This window comes from Diabrotica virgifera, chromosome 4 (genome assembly GCF_917563875.1).
Source record: "Diabrotica virgifera virgifera chromosome 4, PGI_DIABVI_V3a".
In the NCBI taxonomy this organism is placed as follows: domain Eukaryota; kingdom Metazoa; phylum Arthropoda; class Insecta; order Coleoptera; family Chrysomelidae; genus Diabrotica; species Diabrotica virgifera.
Window position 1 is genome coordinate 258344517 of NC_065446.1, and position 27022 is coordinate 258371538.

At 33.9% G+C, this 27022-nt stretch overlaps 1 protein-coding gene across 3 annotated transcripts in view; it reads left to right on the top strand.

Annotated features, from left to right (window-relative positions):
- Window positions 1-26603, top strand: part of LOC126883389 (cationic amino acid transporter 2) — a 162326-nt gene extending 135723 nt beyond the window's left edge. For all 3 annotated transcript variants that reach the window (XM_050648918.1, XM_050648917.1, XM_050648919.1), the window contains exons 10-12: window positions 12593-12756; window positions 20242-20350; window positions 24916-26603. In XM_050648918.1, coding sequence (XP_050504875.1) covers window positions 12593-12756; window positions 20242-20350; window positions 24916-25034 — 392 coding nt within the window. In that variant the 3' untranslated portion in view covers window positions 25035-26603. The remainder of the gene's footprint in view (window positions 1-12592; window positions 12757-20241; window positions 20351-24915) is intronic.
- Window positions 26604-27022: the final 419 nt, after the last annotated feature.

Genomic DNA, 27022 nt, shown 5'->3' on the forward strand with positions numbered 1-27022 from the left:
AACAAATGTGTCATTGCTGCTAAGTCAGTCAAGTACTTGGGGCATATCATCACTACTTCTGGGGTTAAAATAGATCCTGAACGGGTCAGAGCAATTAGAGAATTCCCAGAACCAGCAAATAAAACAGAACTTTTAAGATTAATAGGTATGATTAATTTTGCTGGTAAATATATTAAAAACAAATCTGAAATTTTAGAACCTTTAACATCTCTTCTAAAAAAGGACTCAGTATTCTTATGGGGACCTGCTCAAATTCAAGCTCTAAATACTCTAAAAAAATGTTTAGAAAGTTCCCCAAATTTATCATATTTTGATGCGAACAAAACTATTGTTGTAAATTCAGACTCTAGTTGTTTTGGTATAGGAACTTGTCTGATGCAAGAAAATCTAGATAAATCTCGCGAAATAGTGGCATTTTCATCTCGATTATTAAGTCAAGTAGAGGGTCGATACGCGCAGATAGAAAAAGAAGCTCTGGCGATTACGTGGGCAGCTGAAAAGTTTGCTGATTATATAACAGGGGTCAAAGATTTGATTTTTGAAACAGACTCAAAACCCCTTGTTCAAATTCTACAGACGAAAAATGTGGATGAATTATCTCCTAGGTTGCAGCGGTTTCGGATGAGATTAATGCGTTACAATTATAAAGTAGTTTACATCCCAGGAAAACAGTTGGTTGTGTCAGACGCACTAAGTCGAAGTCCCATAAAAAATTCTGTAACTAGTAGTGATGAGTTGACAGGTATTGAAGTCGAGGGGTATGTTAAATCTGTAATCCGTAATTTACCCATAAAAGATCGGTTTATAAAGCAAATAATCGAGGAACAAAGCAATGACCCTGTTTTACAAATAATAAAACAATATACGTTGACTTCATGGCCAGAAAAGTCTAAAATTCCTGTGCATGTTTTGCCATATTTTCAATTCAGATATGATATATCATTTTGTGAAAATTTGTTATTAAAAAGTTCTCGAATTATTATACCAGCAGCTTTACAACTTAAATGTCTAGAATATATTCACACAGGTCATCTGGGGGTAGTCAAGTGCAGGGACAGGGCTAAATCTACAGTGTGGTGGATCGGGCTGTCTTCTCAAATAGAAAAAATGATTAGAAATTGTCCCAATTGTGTGGAAAATCGTGAAAATATAAAAGAAACTTTTTACAAAGAAGAATCATGTACAAGGCCTTGGGAAAAGATAGCGCTAGATCTTTTTAAACTGGATAAATGGTTCTTGATTGTCGTGGACTACTACTCCAGATATTTTGAAATATTTGAGCTCAGTTCCATGACTGAAATCGTTATTATAAATCACTTGAAAGGTTTATTCTCTAGATATGGTATTCCGAATATTGTGCGTAGTGACAATGGACCACAATTTTCAACATTATTTAAGAAATTTGCTTCAAATTATAATTTTATTCATGTAACTAGTAGCCCATACTTTGCACAGAGCAATGGATTAGTTGAACGGGCAGTTAAGACTGCTAAAGAACTAATCAAAAAGAATAGTGAAGATATATTTTTAGCGCTCTTAGCCTATAGGGCTACACCTTTAAGGTGTGGATTTTCACCAGCAGAGCTGTTTTTCTCTAGAAAATTAAGAACTAATCTACCACAGTTGTCATTAAATTTGGAACAATCGGTTGTTAAGGGGGGAGTGTCATTAAGAGAAAGGGAAAATAAGGAAAAACAAGCAGATAATTATAATAGTAGACACCGAGCCAAGGATATGCAACCTTTATATGTGGGCGATTCTGTCTGGATTATTGATATTAGGCAATATGGAAAGGTAATTGAAATTTGTGAAGAACCATGCTCTTATGTTGTTCAAACTAATAGTGGTCAATTCAGACGTAACAGATGGCATTTGGTCCAGGCACCTTACTATACTCCTGATACCAGTAACCAGTTAGTTCCTAAGAAATTTGTTGACGGCAGCGACTTAGCAACTCCAGGCTTCTCCCACAAAGAAAAGGAGAATGAGAATATAAATAATTCCTCTGATACTTTAGAGACTATACATGGGAGTCAGAGTTGCGGAGTCGATGCTTCACCAAATAAAAGTGATGTCCAAAGTGAACACTTACCTGTACAGGAACCTGATCTGTTATTGAGGCCTAAAAGGAACATTAAAAAGCCAATTTACTTGTCCGACTATAGTTGTTAAGTTATGTATATTATGTTATGTATTCATTCTATATTTGCTGGGGTCCTGGAATTTTCATAGAGAGCTCTGTGGCTTACCTCATTTAAAAAGAGGAGAATGTAGAGTCAGCTCAGTATGCAACCACTTATACGTTTCCTTCAGAAACGTAGTCGGTACTTGAGACAGAACCTCTTTGGGGAGAAGGACAGGATGTCTAGATAGTAGTAGAAGTTAGGTTAATGATAAGGATTGTAGCTTTGAAATATAATTGTAATAAAGAGCTAAATAAAGATTGTCTCAATAATTCTACAGTATGTTCAAGGGAACGGGAGGCGAGTGACCTACAAGTTCTCCCTATATATGTAGCATCACAATCAGAACTTTGTAACTTATAGACACCACTACGATTCATGTAGTTAATAGGGGCTTTGGAGTTGGAGAGACACTGTCCTAAATTACCTGTTACTTTGAATGAAATTTGAATGTTATCAACTGATCTTTTAATAATATCTCTAATATCTCCACACAAACGTTCATGATGATATGGTAAAGAAGTGTAAATGGGCTTGGTGGTCAAATCCCTGGGAAACGCAGCCTCTCTCAAAACTCTTAGTTGTCTCTTATGGATAAGCTTGTCTATGATGTTAGGTTCGTAACCATTATTGAAAGCTATTTGTTTAAGAATGTTCAATTCTATTGTAATTGGATTGTGATAGAGGGGTAGTTTTCAAACGATGTATGAAACTGTGAAATGCTGAATATTTGTGTGAAAAAGGGTGATTAGATGAGAGCGGTATGACATGATCTATCTGTGTTGGTTTCCTATAGATACTGAAATCGAAATGGTCATTTAATCTGGTGATAGTGAGGTCCAGAAAATTAATAGATTGGGATGATTCTAGTTTCATAGTGAACTTAATATTAGGGTGGATTTGGTTGATTTTAGAAAGAAGTGAATCAGCTGAATTAGAATTCCCGGCTATAAATAACAAACAGTCATCCACATAACGAAACCAGTGTAGAATCTCCGTATTTTTCATGATCTGTGTGGATTCTAGACATGAAAATATCAGCTAAGAGAGAGGATAGACAACTACCCATGGCTAAGCCATCAGGTTATCTATAAAATTTGTTATTGAAAACAAAGAAGTCTTGAGCTAGACAAAATTGTAATAATTGGATAATAGAATCTGCAGTAGACATTGTGATTGAACTAGCTCTAAGAAGAGAGTGTACCAGATTAATAGTTTCTTGTTTAGGGACAGAAGTGAAAAGATTGCTAACATCAAATGAAAGCATAGTGATATTAGGACGAAGATTTATTTGTTGGAGTTTGTTGACTAGATGACTAGTGTTTTTGACTGAAAAACGAGGGGTGAAGTTCGTCAAAGTATTAATGAGGTTCAATATTAATATTAATACTTCGACGAACTTCACCCCTCGTTTTTCAGTCAAAAACACTAGTCATCTAGTCAACAAACTCCAACAAATAAATCTTCGTCCTAATATCACTATGCTTTCATTTGATGTTAGCAATCTTTTCACTTCTGTCCCTAAACAAGAAACTATTAATCTGGTACACTCTCTTCTTAGAGCCAGTTCAATCGCAATGTCTACTGCAGATACTATTATCAAATTATTACAATTTTGTCTAGCTCAAGACTTCTTTGTTTTCAATAACAAATTTTATAGACAACCTGATGGCTTAGCCATGGGTAGTTGTCTATCCTCTCTCTTAGCTGATATTTTCATGGATCATCTAGAATCCACACAGATCATGAAAAATACGGAGATTCTACACTGGTTTCGTTATGTGGATGACTATTTGTTATTTATAGCCGGGAATTATAATTCAGCTGATACACTTCTTTCTAAAATCAACCAAATCCACCCTAATATTAAGTTCACTATGGAACTAGAATCATCCCAATCTATTAATTTTCTGGACCTCACTATCACCAGATTAAATGACCATTTCGATTTCAGTATCTATAGGAAACCAACACAGACAGATCATGTCATACCGCTCTCATCTAATCACCCTTTTTCACACAAATATTCAGCATTTTACAGTTTCATACATCGTTTGGAAACTACCCCTCTATCACAATCCAATTACAATAAAGAATTGAACATTCTTAAACAAATAGCTTTCAATAATGGTTACGAACCTAACATCAGACAAGCTTATCCATAAGAGACAACTAAGAGTTTTGAGAGAGGCTGCGTTTCTTAGGGATTTTACCACCAAACCCATTTACACTTCTTTACCATATCATCATGAACGTTTGTCTGGATATATTAAAGATATTATTAAAAGATCAGTTGATAACATTCAAATTTCATTCAAAGTAACAGGTAATTTAGGACAGTGTCTCTCCAACTCCAAAGACCCTATTAGCTACATGAATCGTAGTGGTGTCTATAAATTACAATGTTCTGATTGTGATGCTACATATATAGGGAGAACTTGTAGGTCACTCGCCTCCCGTTCCCTTGAACATACTAAAAGAGAAAATACATCAACCTTCTCTCAACATCTTAAACAAAATAACCATACTGTTAATATCCCGGACAACGTATCTCTATTACATAACATCCTCAAGAAGAACTTTTTGAGATTGGACCTATACGAGGACCTTGAAATAGTCAAAGAGAAACAGAGAAGTCCGAACTGTGTTAATCGCCATGTGTCTTTCAATCGTGACTTTCAACCCTTGCATCGTAAATAAGAATGGTAAAGATAATAGATTATACCCAAGATTTTTTATCCGAGATAGAATAGGGCAAAATGTTACGATAGACCCATATAACTTTGAAAGAGGGGAGAGTTTTAAATATCTCGGAGCAACAATCACTGCACATAACGATATCACGGAAGAGATTAGTGGAAGAAAGGGCCTAACACGAACATCAAAGATCAGAATATATAAAACAGTGATTAGACAGATGCTCATGTATGGGTGTGAGGCGTGGACTCTGACCAAAGCAATTGAAAAAAAACAGATGGTTTGAGAGAAAAATCCTCAGAAAAATCTTTATCACGACCATAATATCAACCAATTCCGAATGAGAACAAATGCTGGGGCCAAGCAGGGGTATAGAACTAGCGACGTAGTAAATTTCCATAGACTCCCTTATAACCGCCTTGCCAAGTTAATCTGGGAGGAAGCCCCTACAGGAAGAAGGCTTCTAGGATGACCAAAAATGTGATGGAAAGACAATATATGGTCAGATTTAAAAACAATGGGGCTACCCATTGACCCAACCATCATTGTGCAGTCAGTCAAGACCCACCCCGGGTTGTAGAGCTACCAAAAGAAGAAGAAAGATCCATCGAGTATATGAACAACAGACGCTGCAAATTTGAAATGGATGGTTTCGACACAGAAACATTCATACGTACACAAGATCGAAGCAAAACATAAAAATTTGCAATTTTTGCCGATATTCGATAGAAAAATTAACTCTAAGGGGGAAGAAGGGGAAGGCTATTAGTTAGTAAAGAAAAATAGGATTAATTCCACATTAAGAAAGCAATAATACAGGTGGATAATCTCAGTCCTCTGCTCTTCAATATAACTATTACAGCATTTATACTCAGTCCTCTTGGACAGGGAATTGGGCAGGGAAGTGGGCAGCGTGAATGTGTAAATAGCTCACTCGCGCTGCTGCTCGTCATGCTATTGCCATTGCACCTACATACCCAAAGAGTCGGTTTTTGTGGCGGAAGTCAAAAGAGAGGCAGCGCGAATACGAGTGGGTATTTACATTAAGCTACTCTCTCTCTCTCTCTCTCTCTCTCTCTCTCTCTCTCTCTCTCTCTCTCACTTGCCGCCGGCAAAGCGGCAAGTGAGTAAGGGAGCAAGACAATGCTGTTGTCATATTCCTTTCTTGTCAGTCGTTCGGTAATGAGTTGTGAGGACATTGGCGAGGAACTGATGTGAACACCTCACTCTCGTCGATATCATATTTCGGGCAATATTTCCGGCAACGGCAGCAGCAATGGCAATAGCTGAGTATAAATCCGGCATATAGTTTCGATACTATATTGTACGGTAGGCGGCAAAATAAACAGTACTGAAATTCATATGCCTCAAATTTGTGATTTTTGTCAGGCGCGGAAACGTACTGAGTGATTTCCAAACGTCGTTATAACGTATGTGAATGTCGTGATAATGTTAGGTACTTCAGAATGGGTCTCAGGTTTGCAGAAAAAAATTTTATGGTGGAGTACTATTTTCGGTCATAAGGAAAAGATCACCAAAACGGTCCAAGCTTAAAATCAACAATGGATTCAGCAGGACGGAACAACCTGTTACACTGCCAGGAAATCTCTTCGAATACTGCGCAATCATTTTGGGAGTTGCCACTCACCAGAACTAACGCCACCAGATGCGTATATATGGGGAATGCTAAAGGAGTCAGACAGATTCACCGTCTGCCATTTCGGAAGTACGGTCTAGAATTAAAGATTTTTTCATGTCAGAGGCAGTGGCAGATCTAGAAATTTGCCTTGGGAGGGGAAATTTGCCTTGGGGGGACCTTCCAATGAAAAACCAACCAAAAACATAAAAAAGATAAATTCAGATTACACAAAACATACATAATAACTTATAGGCATTAAGTTCCCTTAATTTTTCTAACTAGCGTGTTTATTGGGTTAAATTTGACTTTCTGTGATTTAGGTTTCATGTCATCAAATATATTTTTATGTTTGAACAATTTCTTTTTTTTAATTTTGGACCTTTTTAGGGGGAGACATTTCCTCATTTTCCCTCTCCGTAGATCCGCCACTGGCCAGAGGGCATCTTTAACTCTATTTTATCGGGAACGTGAATAATGTTTATAAGGCTATATCATGTATACTAAATCATAAACATTTCAATTTTAATATCAGTACTGTTTATTTTACCGCATACTGTACAAAAGAAATGGATAAAATGCTAAACATATGGATTAAATAAATAAAAGATGAAAAACTACCAGAGAAATGTATTACTTGTAGACAAAATAAAAACAAAATAAGTAACTTTTAGTAATTTACATAAATAGTCCATTAAAATGTTACATTTAGGTTGCATTTCTTAGAGGAGTCAATTTTATTTTTTTAATGTGTAGGGGGGTTCAGTAGAAGCTTAAGTTCAAGTTTTTGGGGTCGCCACCCTTGTCCCCCGGCCGCCATATTGGAAAAAGGGGTGCAAAGGGTTTTCGCGCTGTATCTTCTAAACTAGCAATCCTACAAAAAATTTCATTATACATACAATGTAGCAAATTAAATTTTCTACAATTTTATATCTATTACTTTTTATCGTCAAGTGACCACCAAAAAAGTTATAAATAAAAATATGAGAAAATTTTGTAAGAAGTTTCCTTTTGGAGGTTATAACTTTTTTTCCGTTCATTTCACAATAAAAATACCATCATAGCGATTTTGTAGAGGATTTTTCAATGAACAATTTTCGCTATAAAGTTGTTTAATTTTATTTATTATCTAGGTTTTACAGCGCTCCAATCTTGACCAGATTCTCGAATTCTCATCTCTCTCTCCTGTCGTTTCCCCATTACTGAGGATCGTGATTTCTTCCAATATTCCTAACAATGTTTCTCCATTGGTCTCTATCTTCAGCTGCTCTAAGAGCTGCGCAGAATGAGTTTCCAGCTGAATGCTTTATTTGGTCAGACCATCTAGTTGGTGATCGTCCTCTTGATCTTCTCCCCGGAACGTTTCCAGAAACAATTCATCTCTCCAAACTGTCGTCACCTCTGCGAACTACGTGACCAAAGAATTGCAAAATTCGTTGCAGACATATTGTGGACAGCCTTTTTTTAATATTGAGTTGGTTTAGAATGGAAACGTTTATCCTATGAGCTGTCCAAGGTATGCGCAGCATTCTTCTCCAGCACCACATCTCAAAGGCATCAATTTTTTGGCGCTCGCATGCGCGAAGAGTCCAAGTCTCTGCTCCGTATAGAAATATTGAGAATACAAGGGCATTCACCAGTCTCATCTTGATATTTTGAGAGATAGATCTGTCTTTCCAAACTTTAGTTAGGCGACTCATCGCATTTTTTGCCATACCAATACGTCTCCGAACTTCTGCTTCACAGTTACCATCGTTAGTTATACTAGACCCGAGATAGACAAAGGTGTTTACTATCTGGTATTCCTGTAATATGTTAGTCAGTTGAATAGTGTCAAATCTGTCGACCACCATTATTTTTGTCTTAGCTTTATTGATTTTCAGACCAACTCTATTGCTTTCGTACTCAACTCTTCGCAGAAGATCAAACATTTCTTGCTCATTTGCTGCTATAAGTGTAGTGTCATCAGCAAATCTTAAATTGGAGATTTTCTTACCAGCTACTGTTACTCCACCGGCCCATCCTTCTAAAACCATCCTCATGACATGTTCACCATAAATGTTAAATAAGTCAGGTGACAACACGCATCCTTGTCTAACACCTCTCTCGGTCTTGAATTGGTTTGAGAACTTCTGATCTAGTCGTACTGTCGCTATATTAGACTGGTATAGATTTTTAATAAGTGTCACCAGGTGCATTGGTGCGCCCATTTCTATTAAAATTGACCACAGATTTATCCAGCTTACACAATCAAATGCCTTTTGGTAGTCAACGAAGCATATAATCATAGGTACTTGAAATTCTCTAGACTTTTCAATGAGTTGTCTCAGGTTCAGGATTTGTTCCCTTGTACCTTTACCCTTTACAAACCCCGCTTGTTCCTGAGGTATTTGGTAATGTAGATAGGTTTTTAATCTGTTTTTGATGATATGCAACAAGATTTTACTAGCATGTGTTATTAGTGACAGTGTGCGGTAGTTTTCACATCTGGTAGTAGTTCCTTTTTTGTGTAGTGGGATATAAATTGAGGTACACCAATCAGATGGCCATTTTCCTGAATTCCAAACAGCGACACAGATAGAATGGATGATATGTAATCCTTTGTCACCTAGTAACTGTAGTATTTCACATGGTATTGAATCAATGCCTGGGGATTTATTTCCCTTTAGTGATTTAATTGCATCTTTGACTTCAGCGAGTAAGACAGTAGGTTCTCTAGGGTAGTCAGAAGGCCACTGATTTTCTGCTGATACCTCGTTATTTTTATATAGCTCGCCACAGTAATTTCGCCATGTTTCCAATATTTCATCAGTATCGGTCTTTAAATTACCTTCCTTATCTATTACAGACCACGTTTGAGGTTTAAACTCTCTGGTAAGGAGTTTGATCTTCTGGAATAAGTCACTCGGTTCATTTCGACAGCCATGTTCCTCTATCTCTCTGCATATTTGAGAGATGTAATCAGCTTTATCTTTGCGGCACTGTTTTCTGATTTCTCTCGATAACGCTCTGTATTCATCGTTTGTTCCGTATCTAGTTTTATGTGCTTTTCTGCGTTGAATCACAGTCCACGTATTATCGGATATCCATGGCTTACGGCCAGTGGAAACCGCTGCCTCACAGTCTTTTGCAGCCTCGATTACCTTATCTTTGAGATAGATCCAAGTGCTCTCAGGGTCATTATCTACTTGGTCTAAAGAAAGAGCATCTTCTAGGTTTTGTCGGAAGTCATTGATTTTTGATGGACTTAGAAACATGACTTTTCTCTGGGGTCTTCTTTTGGGGACTTTAAAACGAAGTCGAACGTTCAATACCAAGAGTTGATGATCGCTTCCACAGTCTGCGCCAGGATATGTTTTACAGTTGATGGACGACGATTTCCATCTTGATCTTATTAGGATGTAGTCTATTTGATTCCTTGTTCGTCCATCTGGGCTGCGCCATGTGTATAATCTCCGTGGATGATGTTGATATAATGTGTTTGTAATTGTAAGATGTTGTTCTACACAGAACTCCACTAGACGGTCACCATTCTCATTTCTCTGTCGTAGTCCATTTTTGCCCAGCACTCCTTCAATATTTTCATTAGATGACCCCACTTTGGCGTTAAAATCTCCTAAAATTATGACGAGTTCACGATTCGGAATAGCGCGAACAGTTTCTTCTAAACAACCATAGAACCTGTTGATGTCTTCTTCTTGTGCAGCTGTTGTAGGAGCGTATACCTGGACAAGGTGTAGGGTATTGGTGGATATTCTCATTTTAAGGGATATTATCCTGTCATCAATAGTATTATATCCAATTACGCAGTCGTTAAGTTTAGAGGGTACAATTATTGCGACTCCATTTGTACTTTTGTTATCTGGGCCTGAAAAATAGACGACGTTGCCAGCAGTTGTTTTAAAATGCCCTTTTCCTCTCCAGTGAGCTTCTGAGAGTCCCAGTACCGAAAGATTGTGGTCTGCCATTTCTTTTCCAATTATGTGTAACTTTCCAGGATTTTGGATCAGTCCCTGGACGTTCCATGTACCAATTCGCTGACATTTTCTTAAATTAAATGAAAATTTGGATTCAGTCGCACAATTTCTGCCAGGTGCCTGATCCCTCACACCTTGGCAGCCGGTAGCAAATTTCACACCATCCGACCCGGAACCGAGATGGCGCCGAGCGTGAGTCGGGTCGCTACACATTCCATCTTCACTTGCCGAAATTGTCATCGTTATGGGAAGAAATTCTCTTGGGAAAGTAGTGCAGTGGTTTCCCTTTGCCTTCTGCACCGCTGTATATGTGCCGTTTCTGTGGCTATCATTCTCGCCGCATGGTCAGTTTTGTAACAGCCAGCTGCCACTGTCCAACATATCACCATGTCTGGCTACCCTCACTTAGTTTAGCCTGCAGACCAATGCAGTTGCCCGGGATGTGGCACGTGGAGCCATAAGTGAGAGTTGAGTGCCTTATGAGGACCAGTTATCAAAAACCATCTCCCGTCTATGACGTTTGATGTGGTCGTTCCAATAAAAGGTGCTACCTCTATAACACACTCATACACCCCAAATTCCCCCCACGAATTCTCATAGGAATACAATAAAAAAAAAATACTTTTCTATCTATATATTAGTCGAGCGGTAGCAATCTTTATACCGACCACGAAAATCAAATTTAAGGTGAATGACCAATTTTGGTCTATTTTTATGTTTTTGAGGTCGCTGAATCCGAATATGAAGTTTATTTTTATCTAGATTTGGTGGAACATGTTCAAAAATCAAATTTTATACAAAAATGCCGAAAATCAATTTTGATGATTTTTCGAATTTACCTCGCTGTATCTTTGGTCGCTGTAAATATTTCCTTTTGAAAAGTTTACTGTTTGATCTCTGAAGTATGTAGATAACAATGAGACTTGTCCTAAATATTTAAACACATTAAAAAAGGAGCTGTTAGTTTTCACACATTTTGTCATCATATTTCGTTAGTTTCATGTTTACTTAAAAAAGTTGAGTGACAAACTTTTTAGTTTATAATTTTAACCAACACAACAATAAAATATAATTCATGAAGAAGTTTTTTGGAAAATTTTAAGTCAAAATATACAATAGGAAAAAAGTTATGTTACTTCATAAACAAGCGGCACAACCCAAAAAACGCTATATCTCGAGATCCTGACCACGGTGTGGTGAATGGTTAATTTTGTTCATACTTTATGATTTTGTAACAAAAATTCGTTTTTTGCTCTTCTTAAGAATTTTGCAATATGCGGTTGCATCATTCTTCTTCTGAACCGGCGAATTTGTCCTCATACAACTTCTTGGGCCGTTTCTATATTTGCTTCGGGTTATAAGTTTTATAGTGGGAAGAAAGGTTAAAAATAAATTAATAATAGCATAGGAATGTTAAAATCATAATAAATTGTATGAATAAAAAAAATATATATATAGATAGAAAAGTAAGCCTAACTTTTGTTTTTATTATATCCCTATGAGCATTCGAGAATCTGGTCAAGTTTGGAGCGCTGCAACACCTATATAAATAAATAGAATTAAACAAATTTATAGTGTAAATTGTTCGCTGAAAAACTCTCTACAAAATTGCTATGTTATTTTATTTTAAAATGAACTGAAAAAAAGTTATAACCTCCAAAAGGAATCTTGTTAAAATTTTTTTACATATTTTTGTTTATATCTTTTTTGTTGGTTACTTAACGATAAAAAGTAATAGAAATAAAATTGTAGAAAATTTAATTTGCTACATTTTATGTTTAATTAGATTTTCCGTAGGGTTGGTAGTTTACGAGATATAGCGCGAAACCCCTTTGCACACCATTTCCAAGATGGCGGCCGGGGGACAAGGGTGGCGACCCCAAAAACTTGAACTTAAGCTTCTACTGATCCCCCTACACATTAAAGAAATAAAATTGACTCCTCTAACAAATGCAAGGTACGGCTTAAAAAATGTAACATTTTAATGGAGTAAAAACATATTTGTCAAAATGCCAAAAACATTTTTTTTAATATTTTGGCGAATGCGCCAGGTGCTCTCGAACATTTCCGTCAATAATGTTTTTTTCACTTCTTTTAAGGTATATTCTGTGCTCTTTTCTGTGCAACTGTAGCCAATGGAAGACAGCTCGTATTTACTCAACCATTTTACATACTGGCATTTATCGTTACAATAATTGGCATGGCAGTATTGATGGTAATTATGGTACGACAACCAGTTGTTGAAGAAAAACTATCATTTAAGGTATGTATGTTTCTTCTTCTTGTAGTGCCTATTCGTTTCGGATGTTGGCGACCATCATGGCAATCTGTACTTTGCACACTACTGCTCTAAACAGGTTTGTGGTTGTTGTGTTGAACCACGTACGTAGCTTTTTCAGCCAGGAAATCCTTCGTCTTCCTGGTCCTCGCTTTACTTCTACTTTTCCCCCGGAGCTCGGCACTCTATTCTCCCAGTTACCTTCGCTGAGGTCTCTATCTATCATAGTATTTCCTATGTATGTTTTTCATCTTATCGCAGGTCTTCCTATGAGGCAGGTGAGGCAGTGCCTCACCAGTATATCAATCCACTATTTACGTTATTTTTTTATCCCATCATCAATTTATTAAATACAATTTAACTTTTTGAAATTTGTTAAATAACTTTATTTTTATGATAAAAAATAAAAATAGGTACGGCCCTGATCTCTGTTGTCCACGTGCGAGTAAATGCATCTCATTTTCACTTTCTCAAATAATGGTTACAGGAGAGGCATGCCTGGGCCAGCTTCTCATCGGTTCTATGTCTAGCTTACGGTTTCGTAAACGGGACTAGACCGACCAGCAACAAAAAAACCTTTCGAAGCATGCCTCAGTAGTGTCAAATACGATATATATATATGATATATATATATATATATAACTGCACCGATCTGTTTAATGGATAAAAATTATTGGATATGTAATTTAGTATGTTAACAATTATAAAAAGCAAAAAAGCAAGAGGTGTCCGATCTAATTTTCTCCTGACTATAATTAATAATAATTATTTAATTATTAAAAAATTACTTTTTCTATAAATTATAAAACATTTCGGCCCAGGCAGATATTATTTTAGATTTTTTGGATCATTCTAAACAAAGAACGTCGTCTTTTGTAATTTTTCTCGTTGATCGTTTTCGAGTTAATAATTTAAAACCGAAAAAAGATCGAAATATGACGATTTTTAACGCTCGAAAACAAGAAAAAAATATCATTTTTGAAAACACAAAGTACCTAAATTCAAGTTCAAACATTAGTCTATCAGTTTTTGATAAGTATTTTGGAGTTATTTTATTTTAAAGCATTGTTTTTAGTTGTTGTTAATGCAGCCCGATCGCTCGTCTTCCCATAAGGAACCTTCCTCATTAACTATTTAAAAAATACATTTTAGAATAGAACATGGCAAAATTTTTTTACCGGGACCTGGTATAAGAAGGTTTGAACTTAAATTTAGGTATTCGATGATTATAAAAATAATATTATTTACTCTTTATTTTGAGTCATGAAAATCGCCATCTTTCGTTCTTTATTCAGTTTTAAACTGTTAATAACTTGAAAACGATCAACTTAGAGAAAAATTACGAAAGTCCTTTTTTGTCTCGAATGATCCAAAAAATCTAAAATAATATCTGCCCAGACCGAAATTTCTTTTTAATTTACTTATGTCAGAACAAAATGAGATAAGCACCACTTGTATTTTATAAATATTAAAATACCTACTAAATTACATATAATACATATATGGATATTACCCAATAATTTTTATCCATTAACCAGTTCGGTGCAGTTCGATCTTATGTCGGATCCTCTACTATAGCGTTTTTTCACGATAGAGAGAGACTTTTTTCGCGATAATGATTTAAAACTTTGTATGCCAGTTTAAAATTATTATACATTTGTGCTGTTAAAAAATATATCAGAAAGTTTCTTTAATTAATAAAAAAAATTTTGAATTGAGTTTTCTATTTACCATTTATATTTTATGAAGTTTTTTACTACAATAACTTCAAAATAGTAAGTGGTTCGAATATATGAATTTTACGAAATAAAAGGCAGATATCGAGCAGTGAGTTTTATTTAATCTTGCTCAAGTATCCTTTCGCTCCTAGAGCATCTTCAGGATCATTTCGTCAAAAAAAGGAAGGTATCCTCGAATGTCAATAATTGTCTGAAGTTGTGGCAACTTAAATTAACATATATCTAACAAATACTTAACTTACACAACACTGTAACGTACAAACAGATAAATTTATCTATTTGTACATCCATCTTCAAAATTTATAAGTACCAAAATTACCTGCCCTCAAATTTATCTGCTCGTCCTTCGTGTAGTGTAGGTTAAATATTTGTTAGATATATGTGTAATAATGAAAACCTTGAGAATTAAAGGTTTTAATAAACTAAAATTGTACATACATTATGATTGACAAACTGTGATATAATGATATGACAATGACATGACATTGACATGAGTGAATGACATAATGACAATAATAACAATAATAGTTATGCAGAAAGGAACACCACATTCATCCACGCTGTTAGTTTCTGACATAATCTTGTAAATGGGAAGGAGGCTTTCTTATTCGCTTTTGCAATATCAGTTCTGGGGGAACTGAAGTTGAAGTAGTTGGACCGTCACCAGGAGCAGAAAAAGGTTGTTGAAGTTGACTATCTATGGTATTAATTTCTTCTACACTGTTCAATGGTTCCATGTTTTGATTTATCATGGGGGACTGGTTTTCTACATGTTTTCCATTATCTTCAATAGTTGCCTCATCTACTGCCAAAAGGGAAGTATTTCCTCTCGGAGCTAAGTGTCGGACCGATACTGTGGTTTCATTTCCATTTGGTAATCTGACATGTGCATAGTCTGAATTTGCTTCTAGGAGTTGGACTTCTTCCACCAGAGGTTCATATTTCGAATTTCTAACATGTTTCTTGAGGAAAACAGTTCCAGGAGTACTAAGCCAAGTTGGAATAGATGTACCATTTGTTGATCTTCTGGGATGATTAAACATACGTTCGTGTGGAGTACAGTTAGTAGAGGTACACAGTAAAGATCTAATTGAATGTAAAGAATCAGGTAGTACATCTTGCCATTGGTTTATGTGAAGATTTCTAGATTTAATTGCTAGTTGAACTGTTTTCCAAATGATACCATTATATCTTTCACATTGTCCATTTCCTTGAGGGTTGTATGGAGTTGTATGACTGGAAGCAACACCATGACTTGTTAGGAATGATTTTACCTCAGCAGACAAGAATGAAGATCCTCTATCGCTGTGAATATATGCAGGAGTTCCGAAAGTAGTAAACAACTCAGTTAAACAACTGATGACTGTTGAAGATGATAAATTTGAGCATGGGAATGCAAATGGAAACCTTGAATATTCATCTACAATATTCAGCAGATATTTATTTTGATTGTTAGATGGTAAAGGTCCTTTAAAGTCTATATTCAGTCTGTCAAAAGGTGCTGTAGCCTTAATCAAAGTGCTTTTGTTTTTGTAAAATGTTGGTTTAATTTCAGCACAGATTGGACAAGAAGAGATAGTTCGTTTGACATCTTCTAAAGAATAAGGTAGATTTTTACATCGTATCCAGTGATAGAATCTGGTTATTCCAGGATGACACATTGTGTTATGTAAATTGAATAAATTTTTATCTGACATAGTGGGGTGAATAGCAGCAGATATTCTTGAAAGAGTATCCGCAACAATGTTTTGATTCCCAGGTCTGTAAATAATTTCAAATTTATAGCAGGACAGTTCTATACGCCAACGCATTATTTTCTCATTTTTAATTTTAGATGTTGATTTTAAGTCAAACATAAAAGCAACTGACCTTTGGTCTGTAATAATTTTAAAGTGTCGGCCCATAAGATAGTGTCTCCATTTTCTTATGGATTCCACAATTGCATAAGCTTCTTTTTCAACACTTGAATGATTATGTTCTGTTTTTGAAAGTGTTCTTGAATAAAATGCTACTGGTTTTCCTTGTTGTGTAAGTTGAGCTCCAATGGCAAATTCGGAGGCATCTGTTTCAACTGTAAATATTTCATTTTCATCAACAGAAGTGACTACTGCTTCTACAATGTCCTGTTTCAGCTTTTCAAAGGCATATATTTGAGTTTGATTTAAGGGAAATTCTTTGATATTGACAATAGGATGTATCTTTTCCGAAAATTTGTGTATGAATTTTGAATAGTGGGCGAACATTCCTTGAATTCTTCTTAATGAAGTGATATTTGTTGGTACTGGTAAATTGATAAGGGGTTGCAGTCTTTCAGCATCTGGTTTTATAGTTTTCTTTTCAATAGTATATCCAAGTATATTAATTTGAGTCATGCAGAATTTCGATTTTTCATCGTTTAAAATTAATTTATATTTCCTTGCGATTTCCATAAAGTTTTGTAGATTCTTGTCATGTTGTTCTTTTGTTGTTCCACAAATAGTGACATCATCTAGGAATGCAAATGTATCTGTTAATCTTTCATTCTCTATTATGTTGTTAATCGTTCTTTGAAAACATGCTACTCCATTGGTGACACCAAATGGAATTCTTGTAAACTGATAGAGGTTGCCACATGCTTCAAATCCAGTATAGATTTTCTCATGTTCTAGTATGGGAATTTGATGATAAGCACTTCGTAAATCGATTGAACTAAAGTATTCATATTGAGAAATTTTATTTACTAAAATTTCGAGATTTGGTAAAGGGTAGGCATCTAGTTCAGTAAATTTATTAATAGTTAAAGAATAATCGACAACCATACGTTTTTTATGATTTGTATTACTAGTAACTAGTACTTGTGCTCTCCATGGAGAATTGCTTGCTTCAATAATATTTTCTTTCAATAATTTTTGAATTTCAGTGTCTATGAATTTGGAATCTTCAAAGGAATAGCGTCTTGATTTTACGGCGATAGGTTTGCAGTTTCCTGTTAAATGGGCAAACAGTGGGTATGGTTTTACAATTGCTGTTGTTAGATTACAGATTGAAATTGGAGGTTTCTTACCATCAAAATTGAACTGCACTCCAGAATGTTTATTAAGGATATCATGACCAATTATGACATCTGAGCATAGGTTTTCTAGAACATAAAGTTTAAAATTTTTATAGGTATGTTCAGATATTTTTAGGTTAACAATGCAAAAGCCGCAAACTGGAGAGTTTAAAGATGAGGAAGCCATTTGTACATTTAAATTTGTAGGGAATATTTGTAGTTGATTTTGAATGGCAATACTATTTGAAATGTAACTGTCTGTACTACCAGTATCTACTAGAGCTTCAACCTCAGAATTATTTACATGAATTTTTATTATAGCTTTTGATAAACAGGACGGAGAAGCAGCAGATAGCATTCCAACTAAAGCAGCAGATGTTTTGTTATGAACATGTGATTTTTGTTTTTGATTCTTACTTTTACAGACTTGCTCAAAATGTCCGAATTTACCACAAGAGCATTGGTGATTTTTAGCAGGACATCTATCTCTAGTATGGCGACTTTTTCCACAAAACCAGCATTTTGAAAAGGTAGCTGCGCTAGTCGAGTTGTTTTGATCAGTTTCGTGTGCAGTATTCTGAAGGGTGTTATCAGTAGTAATAGAATTTACAATAGAATTTGACATAATATATGAATCTGATTGTTGTTGGGCCATTTCTAAAGCTCTGGCTGAATTATATGCTTGATCTAATGTTAAAGTGGCGCTTTCAAGTAGTCTTTGCCTAATATTTGAAGCACTTAAACCTCGAATAAAAGAGTCCCTGATGTAATCGTCTTTATTTCTATCAGCAGACACTGCTTGAAAATTGCAATCCTTACTTAAGTGTTTTAAGATTAGTAAATATTGATCAATGGACTCACCCACTTGTTGCTTTCGTGTAGATAATGTGTGCCGGGCAAATATTTCACTCTTTTGTTTTATGTATAGTTTTTCTAAGGTAGCAGTTGCATCAGTGTAGGTGGTACATTCACCTATAGCTTCATATACTACAGGATTTACATAATTCACCAATAAATTCAGTTTATCTTTGTCTTCAGAAACATTAGCTGCTTCTAGAAAGTTTTGAAAGGTTCTCTTCCAGTGTGTCCAGAGTTGTGTTGCATTTGTTGAATTGGAATCGATGTCTAGTCGATCAGGCTTGAGTAGTTTATCCATTGTTGAATAAATTTTAGTTTATTAAATTGTAATAATGAAAACCTTGAGAATTAAAGGTTTTAATAAACTAAAATTGTACATACATTATGATTGACAAACTGTGATATAATGATATGACAATGACATGACATTGACATGAGTGAATGACATAATGACAATAATAACAATAATAGTTATGCAGAAAGGAACACCACAATATGTTAATTTAAATTGCCACCACTTCAGACAATTAATGACATTCGAGGGTACCTTCCTTTTTTGACGAAATGCCCCTGTAGATGCTCTAGGAGCGAAAGTATACTTGGACAAGATTGAATAAAACTCAGTGCTCGATATCTACCATTTATTTCGTAAAAAATAACTTTATTTTATTTATTTTCATATTATTATTATAATTTCGTAATAATTAATTTTCTTTTGCGCTTTTGATATAAAAAACAAAATTTAACCCTTAGTTTATTTAACATAAAAATCAATCTTATAATATAACAGTAATTTGTTTCTTGATTGTTTGTATTGCCCAATATTCAATAGGATTTACAATATAAGATTGGTTCTAAAATTAAATTATCACGTGTTTGTAGGTGTATATTGTTTGCGTACAATAATTTCATTTTGGCAACTGATTAAACAAAATCAGTTGATGTCCGTTGTTCTCATGTAGTTTTTAATGTAAATTTTGCTTAATATGGCTGTACAACGCTGATGAGACCCAGGAAGGACGAAACATCTGATGCATACTGTTTTGATATGTGGTATTAGTAATTATTATTAGCTAAAAAACTGCTACCTAGAGTATGAACCTATCACAGACTTGACCAGAAAATAATTTGTCTCTCTCTAAATACCAGCCTGCCACATAAAATGGTAGCCGAGCTTTCGTTGCTATTTTTGCCAATAAAATATTTATTTAATATAATTTGCAAGGGTTAAAATAAATACGGCAATGTTCTGTAGACGGCCTCACGTTATGACGTCACAAAATTGACCTTTCGCTCATTAAAGAGAAGCTAACCACAATAATAATATTCCTCAAGTGTAGTGTGCCTCACCATTTTGTATATCACGAGCCGCCCCTGATTCTATCCTCTCTGGTAATTTATAGACATCTTCTCATAAAGTCATATCTCCGCTCCATATAGGCTAATATTCATCACTATGTTTTGAAAAATTCTTTAACACTATGCTTTTTGGTTAGAGTGTTGTTCCATATCACTCCATGGAGTGCTTTCGTGGCTAGTTTTCCTTGGAAACACCTCTATAGAATTTTCTTCTGATTTCTCCTGATTTCATTTTTCAGTATTGGTAATCAGAGTCAACCAATTGAAATTTGCTCAAGTAGAGCAAACTTGAAAAACAAATATGTAAAATTTTCATTACAATCAATTATTGTAGTGTAATGCTGAACATACCACAAATAAAGAGTATCAGAACCTCTTTGAAAAAAAAACGTCTAAAACCATGATATGTTTTGATATGTATCACAATCGTTACAATATTAATACGGTACCTATTTTTCACTGTATTATTTTCATTTATTTTAGGTACCATTGGTTCCCTATATACCGTGTATTAGTGTGGTTTTCAATTTATATTTGATGTTTGAGCTAGATCTACACACATGGATTAGATTCCTAGTATGGCTTGCTGTTGGTAAGTATTCATAAAATGTATTATAGTCACAGTAAACTCAAAAAATATTGAATTTGCACAGAAAACAAATGAAAATAGCACGCAAAAATTTTGATCACAAAGTAACAGAGATCACTCTAGCTAGATGGACAAGAAAAAAAATTATACAGACTAGATAGAAATAGAAAATAAATATACCAGGGAAAATACCGACTCCAGAAGCTGCAGGAGGGCATATAAGTGACACAATTCCTATCTAGAGCCAATAGAGCGCATTCAATAGAAAACGGTAACTGAAAGACTTAAGGAGGAAATAAATAATGACTAAGTATCCCAGCTATGGAAGATAAAAAAATATACATATATACAGATAGCTATGGAAGAAGCAAATGAATCAAGAATATTAATAGTACAAGCAAAGAATCAAGGTTGATTTGCCAAAAAGCGTAAGAATGCATTGATGAAAAAAGAGAAAAAGCAAAAATAGAACAGACATGGTACAATAGAAAATACAGAAACACGAAGAGAAACATTAAATATCTTTAGAAGATTTTATAAATAGAGAAATACATTTTTTGGGTCTGCAAAGCTGCATGACGAGTTGGAAACATCCGAAGGAATAAAAAGGTAATAGCATCGCTAAAGTTGGGGACAAGTCATCAAAGGACTTGACTCACGTGCATCAGATTAAGAGTCTCGATGGAAGAGTGTTAAGATGGTATGACTACTTCAGAGAGTTGCTAAATAAGTAACACCAGAGGATAACGAGAGATATTATATACAGGGTGCGCCAAACCTTTGGTTATCTTTGATTACGGCTAAACTATGGGATATACAAAAAAATAGTTTTAACAAAACTAATGTATATCAAAACCGTCTATAATTTAAAATTATTTTCGATTATACAGGGTGAGTCAGAACGACGGTACGAACCAAAGTTTTGATTTTTTAAATGGAACACCCTATATATTAAATCATTTTTAAATATACTTTTTAAGAATATGAAAAACTTGTATAAAGTCTTATAGACCTAAAGTTAATAATTTTCGAATTATTTACAATTTTATTGAGAAAAATAGTAATATTTATAGGGCTGTGGATTATGTTTCCAAGGTAATAAAAATTTAAATGGTAGGTCAAAGCTTTTATAAGATAGTGGTGTTTTTAAATAATTTAATATCTTTTACTTATAGCCATAAAATATACAGTGTAATCACTATTTGCAAATACAAAATTTTCTCATTTTTTTTTAATGGAACACCCTGTATATTAGTATTGCATTTTGTAGTAAATATTACAACATTTCTTTTGGTATAAGGTTGTATGGACATAGCATATTTGGTTTTGTAAATATTTAAAAAAGAACTATAGATTTTACGTTTCGCGGATATTTTATATCCGCGAGTATTTTCTAAAAAAAAATTATAATTTGATTTTAGAAACATACACTAAAATATCAAAGATAAAAAAAGAACTTTTTTAACTATTTATAATGGGAAATAAGCCACAATATTATTAAAAAATGATTTTTATTAACGTTTCGACGCCCAAATCGGGTGCCGTTGTCAAAATACAAAATACTACTAACATAAACAAAAATGTTGTTGCTTAGTAAAAAAATTCTTCTAATAATTTATTTAATTTGACTCATTTATATCGGCAATTCAGATACATAATATGATACATTTTAAAGTAGAAGACTTTAAAATGATATTGCCAATATTTATGAGTTGCGTTCCTGGGACGAATTTACTGAAAGATAGTTCATTCGATTACATGAAATCAACCCCAACTCAAGAATATCCGTCACAAAAAAATCATAGCACGTGATCTGTCTTTAAAAAGACAACCACATGCAACGGTGACATTAAAATTCTCGCGTTAGAGATCTCATAGTAAATCATAGATCTCTAACGGGAGAATTTTAATGTCACCGTTGCATGTGGTTGTCTTTTTAAAGACAGATCACATGCTATGATTTTTTTGTGACGGATATTCTTGAGTTGGGGTTGATTTCATGTAATCGAATGAACTATCTTTCAGTAAAGTCGTCCCAGGAACGCAACTCATAAATATTGGCAATATCATTTTAAAGTCTTCTACTTTAAAATGTATCATATTATGTATCTGAATTGCCGATATAAATGAGTCAAATTAAATAAATTATTAGAAGAATTTTTTTACTAAGCAACAACATTTTTGTTTATGTTAGTAGTATTTTGTATTTTGACAACGGCACCCGATTTGGGCGTCGAAACGTTAATAAAAATCATTTTTTAATAATATTGTGGCTTATTTCCCATTATAAATAGTTAAAATTGTAAAAATGCCACAAGAAAATAGCTTCAGAACAACATTAAAAAAAAAGAACGTAATTAAAAATTAAAATAAAACGTATTCAGGTGCAACTTAATTGAATTTAATAACTTTAAAATTATGTAACAAACAATATTTTACCATACTAATAAGTAATTAACATTGATAAATTAATTATTAAATTAAACAACCAATTTTAAAATCTACCCTAGAAATTTTTCTACCCTGGTAACTTTATTGTACCCAATTTTGTTAGTTAAATTGTATTTACAAGTAAGATCAGTCAATAACTTTTTAATTTACCTACATCTTGAGAACGTATAAAGTATGCTTTGAAACAAATGAACGTATATATTATAAAGATAAAGTAAATAGTATTTATGTAGTCGTGTCACAAAAGCTGGTAATAATTTCTAATGGTTTCGCCCAAAATAAATGTCATATCCACCAATTGTTCGGTTGAAAAATTAAAATTTAAAATACTTATAAAAAAATGTTACAAAAATTTCAACTACAAAAGTGTTACCAGCTTTTGTGACACCAGTTAATACTATTTATGTTAATAAATAATTTGACTAATACATTTAACATTCATTTGTTTCAAAGCATACTTTATAATTATTATGTTCTCAAGATGTAAGTAAATTTAAAAGGTAAATTAAAAGTTTAACTGATTTTATTCGTAAATACAATATAACTCACAATTAATTTGGTACAGGAAAGTAGCTGTGGTAGAAAAATTACTAGGGTAGATATCTTTGGTTGTTTATTTAATTTAGTAACTAATTTATGCATTCATTAGTATGGTAAAATATTTTTTGTAAAATAATTTTAAGATATTAAATTCAATTGAATTATACTAGTATACGATCTATTTTAATCTTTAATTACGTTTTTTTTCATATTTGATATTTTAATGTATGTTTCTAAAGCGAGATTACAATTTTTTTTGCAAAAAAAATAATAAATATCTACAAAACGGAACATGCTAGTTACATACAACCTTATACCAAAAGAAAGGCTGTAATATTTACTACAAAAGGCAATACTAATATACAGGGTGTCCCATTTAAAAAAAATGAGAAAATTATGTATTTGCAAATAGTGATCATACTGTATATTTTATGGCTATATGTCAAATATTTTAATTTATTTAACAATAACAGTACACTAAAAAAATTTGACATGTGATTTAAGTTTTTATTACCTTCAGCGCCGTACAGCGAGTGGTAGAGTTGAAAATGTTTATATAGATAAGTGAAGTGACAAAAAAGGATAAAATTATAAATATCTATATTTGAAGAAGTCTAGAGGTGGCACCAACTGATGCCAAAATCAAAGGTATTGTTATTGGTATGACCAAAAAATAATGATAGGTACAGACGAGAAGAAATATAGTCCCACAAAACATTATTCATGAAGATGGCATTGAAACGGTTGGAAAGTTTACATACCTGGGAGTAGAAATATGTATATGCAGATGGATCAGAAGATGGAGAAATAAGGAAGAGAATAACGCAGGCAAACAGACTTATTTTCCCCACTCCCATATATTTCGGTCTAAAAATATCCATTGAAATACAAAGATGAAAATCTATAAAACTTTAATTCGACCGATAGCATGCTATACCAGTGAAGCATGGGTCCTGAAAGAAACATCCAAAAACAAATTTGACATATTCGAAAGGAAAGTACTGAGGAGAATACTAGGACCTGTGAGGGAAAACGGAATCTTCAGAAGTCGATACAACAACGAGCTTTACCAACTATATAAGGAAATACCCCTTTCAGACTTCATTAGAATACAAAGATTGCTATGGGCAATGGGCCGGATATGTGATAGGAATGGGAAAGGATAGGCTACCAAAAAGAGCACTGAATGCTAGAATGCAGGGAAATAGACCAGATGGAAAATCAAGAAAGCGCTGGGAAGACACAGTAAACAGCGACGCACAAGCCCTTTTAGGAGTCCGTGTATGGAGAAGAGTAACCACAGACAAGCAATGGTGGAGGCAAAAAATAAAGGAGGCCAAGGCTCCGTTTAGGTTGTAGTGCCGTATAAAAAAAAAGATGACCAAAGATAGCAACTTATAGTGCAATGTGATACATTACAAAGATAATTAAGATACATTACTTTTGGGCAAAAATTTGACCAACATTTTTGGACAAACCTCACCCTAATAAAATTTAATATCTTTTGATATCTGATAGTTTTATTTTAGTTATAATGTCACATCCGCTAACTAAACTATTGTTATTTCTATTTTCAGGCTTTATTATCTACTTCTCCTACGGAATCCGACACAGCGCAGAAGGAGCCAAAGACAAAAAACTGCGAGAAATCGCAGAGCCTCCAGGCCCTCCAGCAAAAGAAGTCACTTCGTTCTGAGAACGTCCACCGCCAGAAATTAGAAGAAGACTCAACGAAATAGAAGTTGTTGTTTGATTCGTGCTACTCTAGAAGCTGTGATAAAGAGTGCCTAGCATTTTAGTATTCCAAGTGTTAGTATTTTTTGACTTTTAGGTTGTAAGAAGTGAGTTACCCGTGGTAGAAGAATAAAGGTTTCTAGGTTTGACAAAAATTTTGAACGATTGAAATCTTTTTATACGAATTAGTCAAAAACTTATAAAAAAAACGTTTTTGCAAGTGAAGGGTACAGGGAAAAAAGGAGGAATGTCACTTTTGTTGAATTTTTCAGCAGAGCATTTTCAAAGTTATAAGACTAATATTATTGATATATTCTGATGGTACTTTTTTATATCATATGTTTGGAAAATTTACTCTGTGGGAATACACAAAAACAATGTCTTTTCACTTATTTATGCGAGATTCACAACTGACATTCTCCTAATTAACCGGTAACACCATGACATTCCCCCTTCTTCTCCTTCTTCTTCTTCTTTTTGTATAGATATGACTCTGTCTGTTTTTTCAATGTGCCTCTAGTAAATTGTCGTTCCATCGTTTTCGTGGTCTTCCCACTGATTGTCTTCCTATTGGGGAACCGTCTCTCGCTGTCCTGACTATCATATTTGTTGTCATTCAGCTTATGCGGTCATTGCATTCTATTCTTCTGTTTCTTACCCAGTTATTAATGTTATACACCTTGCATCTCCGTCGTATATCTGTACTTCTAGCTCTGTCCCATAGAGTCTTACCATCGATTTTTCGAAGGGTTTTCATCTCCGCTGTTTCGAGCAATCTTTTTGTCCTCTCTGTGTCGGGTCATGTTTCTGCCGCGTATGTCATTATTGGTCTGATGACTGTTTTGTAAATTCTGCCTTTCATTTCTTTTCCGATATTTTTATTTTTCCATATTGTGTCATTCAGGCAACCTGTGGCTCTGTTTGCTCTATTCACTTAATCTTCCACTTCTGTTTCGAGCCATTCTTCTTCTGTATAGGTAATTTATTATTAGTGTTATCTCATAACACAATCCATTTTTAACCAGTGTTATTTACGTATATTACAGTACAGAATATATTATAACCTATCTAATGAATTATTAAAACAAAAAATGAAAATTTCTGACATGCCACCTTTTTTCCCTGTACCCTTTAAGTGACATATGACACGTGAAATATTCTTTTGAGTGTCACTTGTCATATGTCAGTTTGACACATTTGTTTGATTTATGATTTATGGTAAATTTTTTGTCAAATACTAGTAAGTGATTATTAAGTCAACTCTCGCATTTTACTTATATTATTATTGTTGATATTACGGATTGCTGATATTTTACAATAAAACCCGGCATCTAGCACTGCGATAAATACAAAAGGTAGAGCTGAATAATCTCAGTGTGACTCAAAATAAGACAATAAGGAAAAATAGCGCTATCCTCTGTTAGCATTGTACACCTTAGCAATATACCTATTTTATTTATTAAATAATTATTGTGTATATAAAAGTTTTTTAAGTAATGACAATACAAAATAAAAGATATTTAAATATAAATTGTTTTCTTTATTTAAATTTCCCGCTTTTTACCTTTCTGTAGCTTGTATGTTTCTTGGTATTTTACTGTATTATTGATATGGAGTTACTAAGAATAATCAAAGAAGAAAAAATCCAATACTTGGGCCATGTGTTGAGAAGTGAAAGATATGTAGCCCAATAAAATAAAATAAAATCAAAATGTAATTCCGTACAGGTTGGAATAAATTTTTTATCAAAGTTTAGGTCAAAACAAAAGATATTTTCAAGAAAGTATATGATTCATATAAGGGGATCATTGTTTAAATAATTAAAAATTGGTAATTTTTGCACAAAACTTACTTTTTCAACTGCTCCGGTAATTAATGTTTTGTTAAGGTTTTCACAATTTCTTTCTGCAAAGCTGAAGAAACAATATATTATATAAGACTTGCTAAATT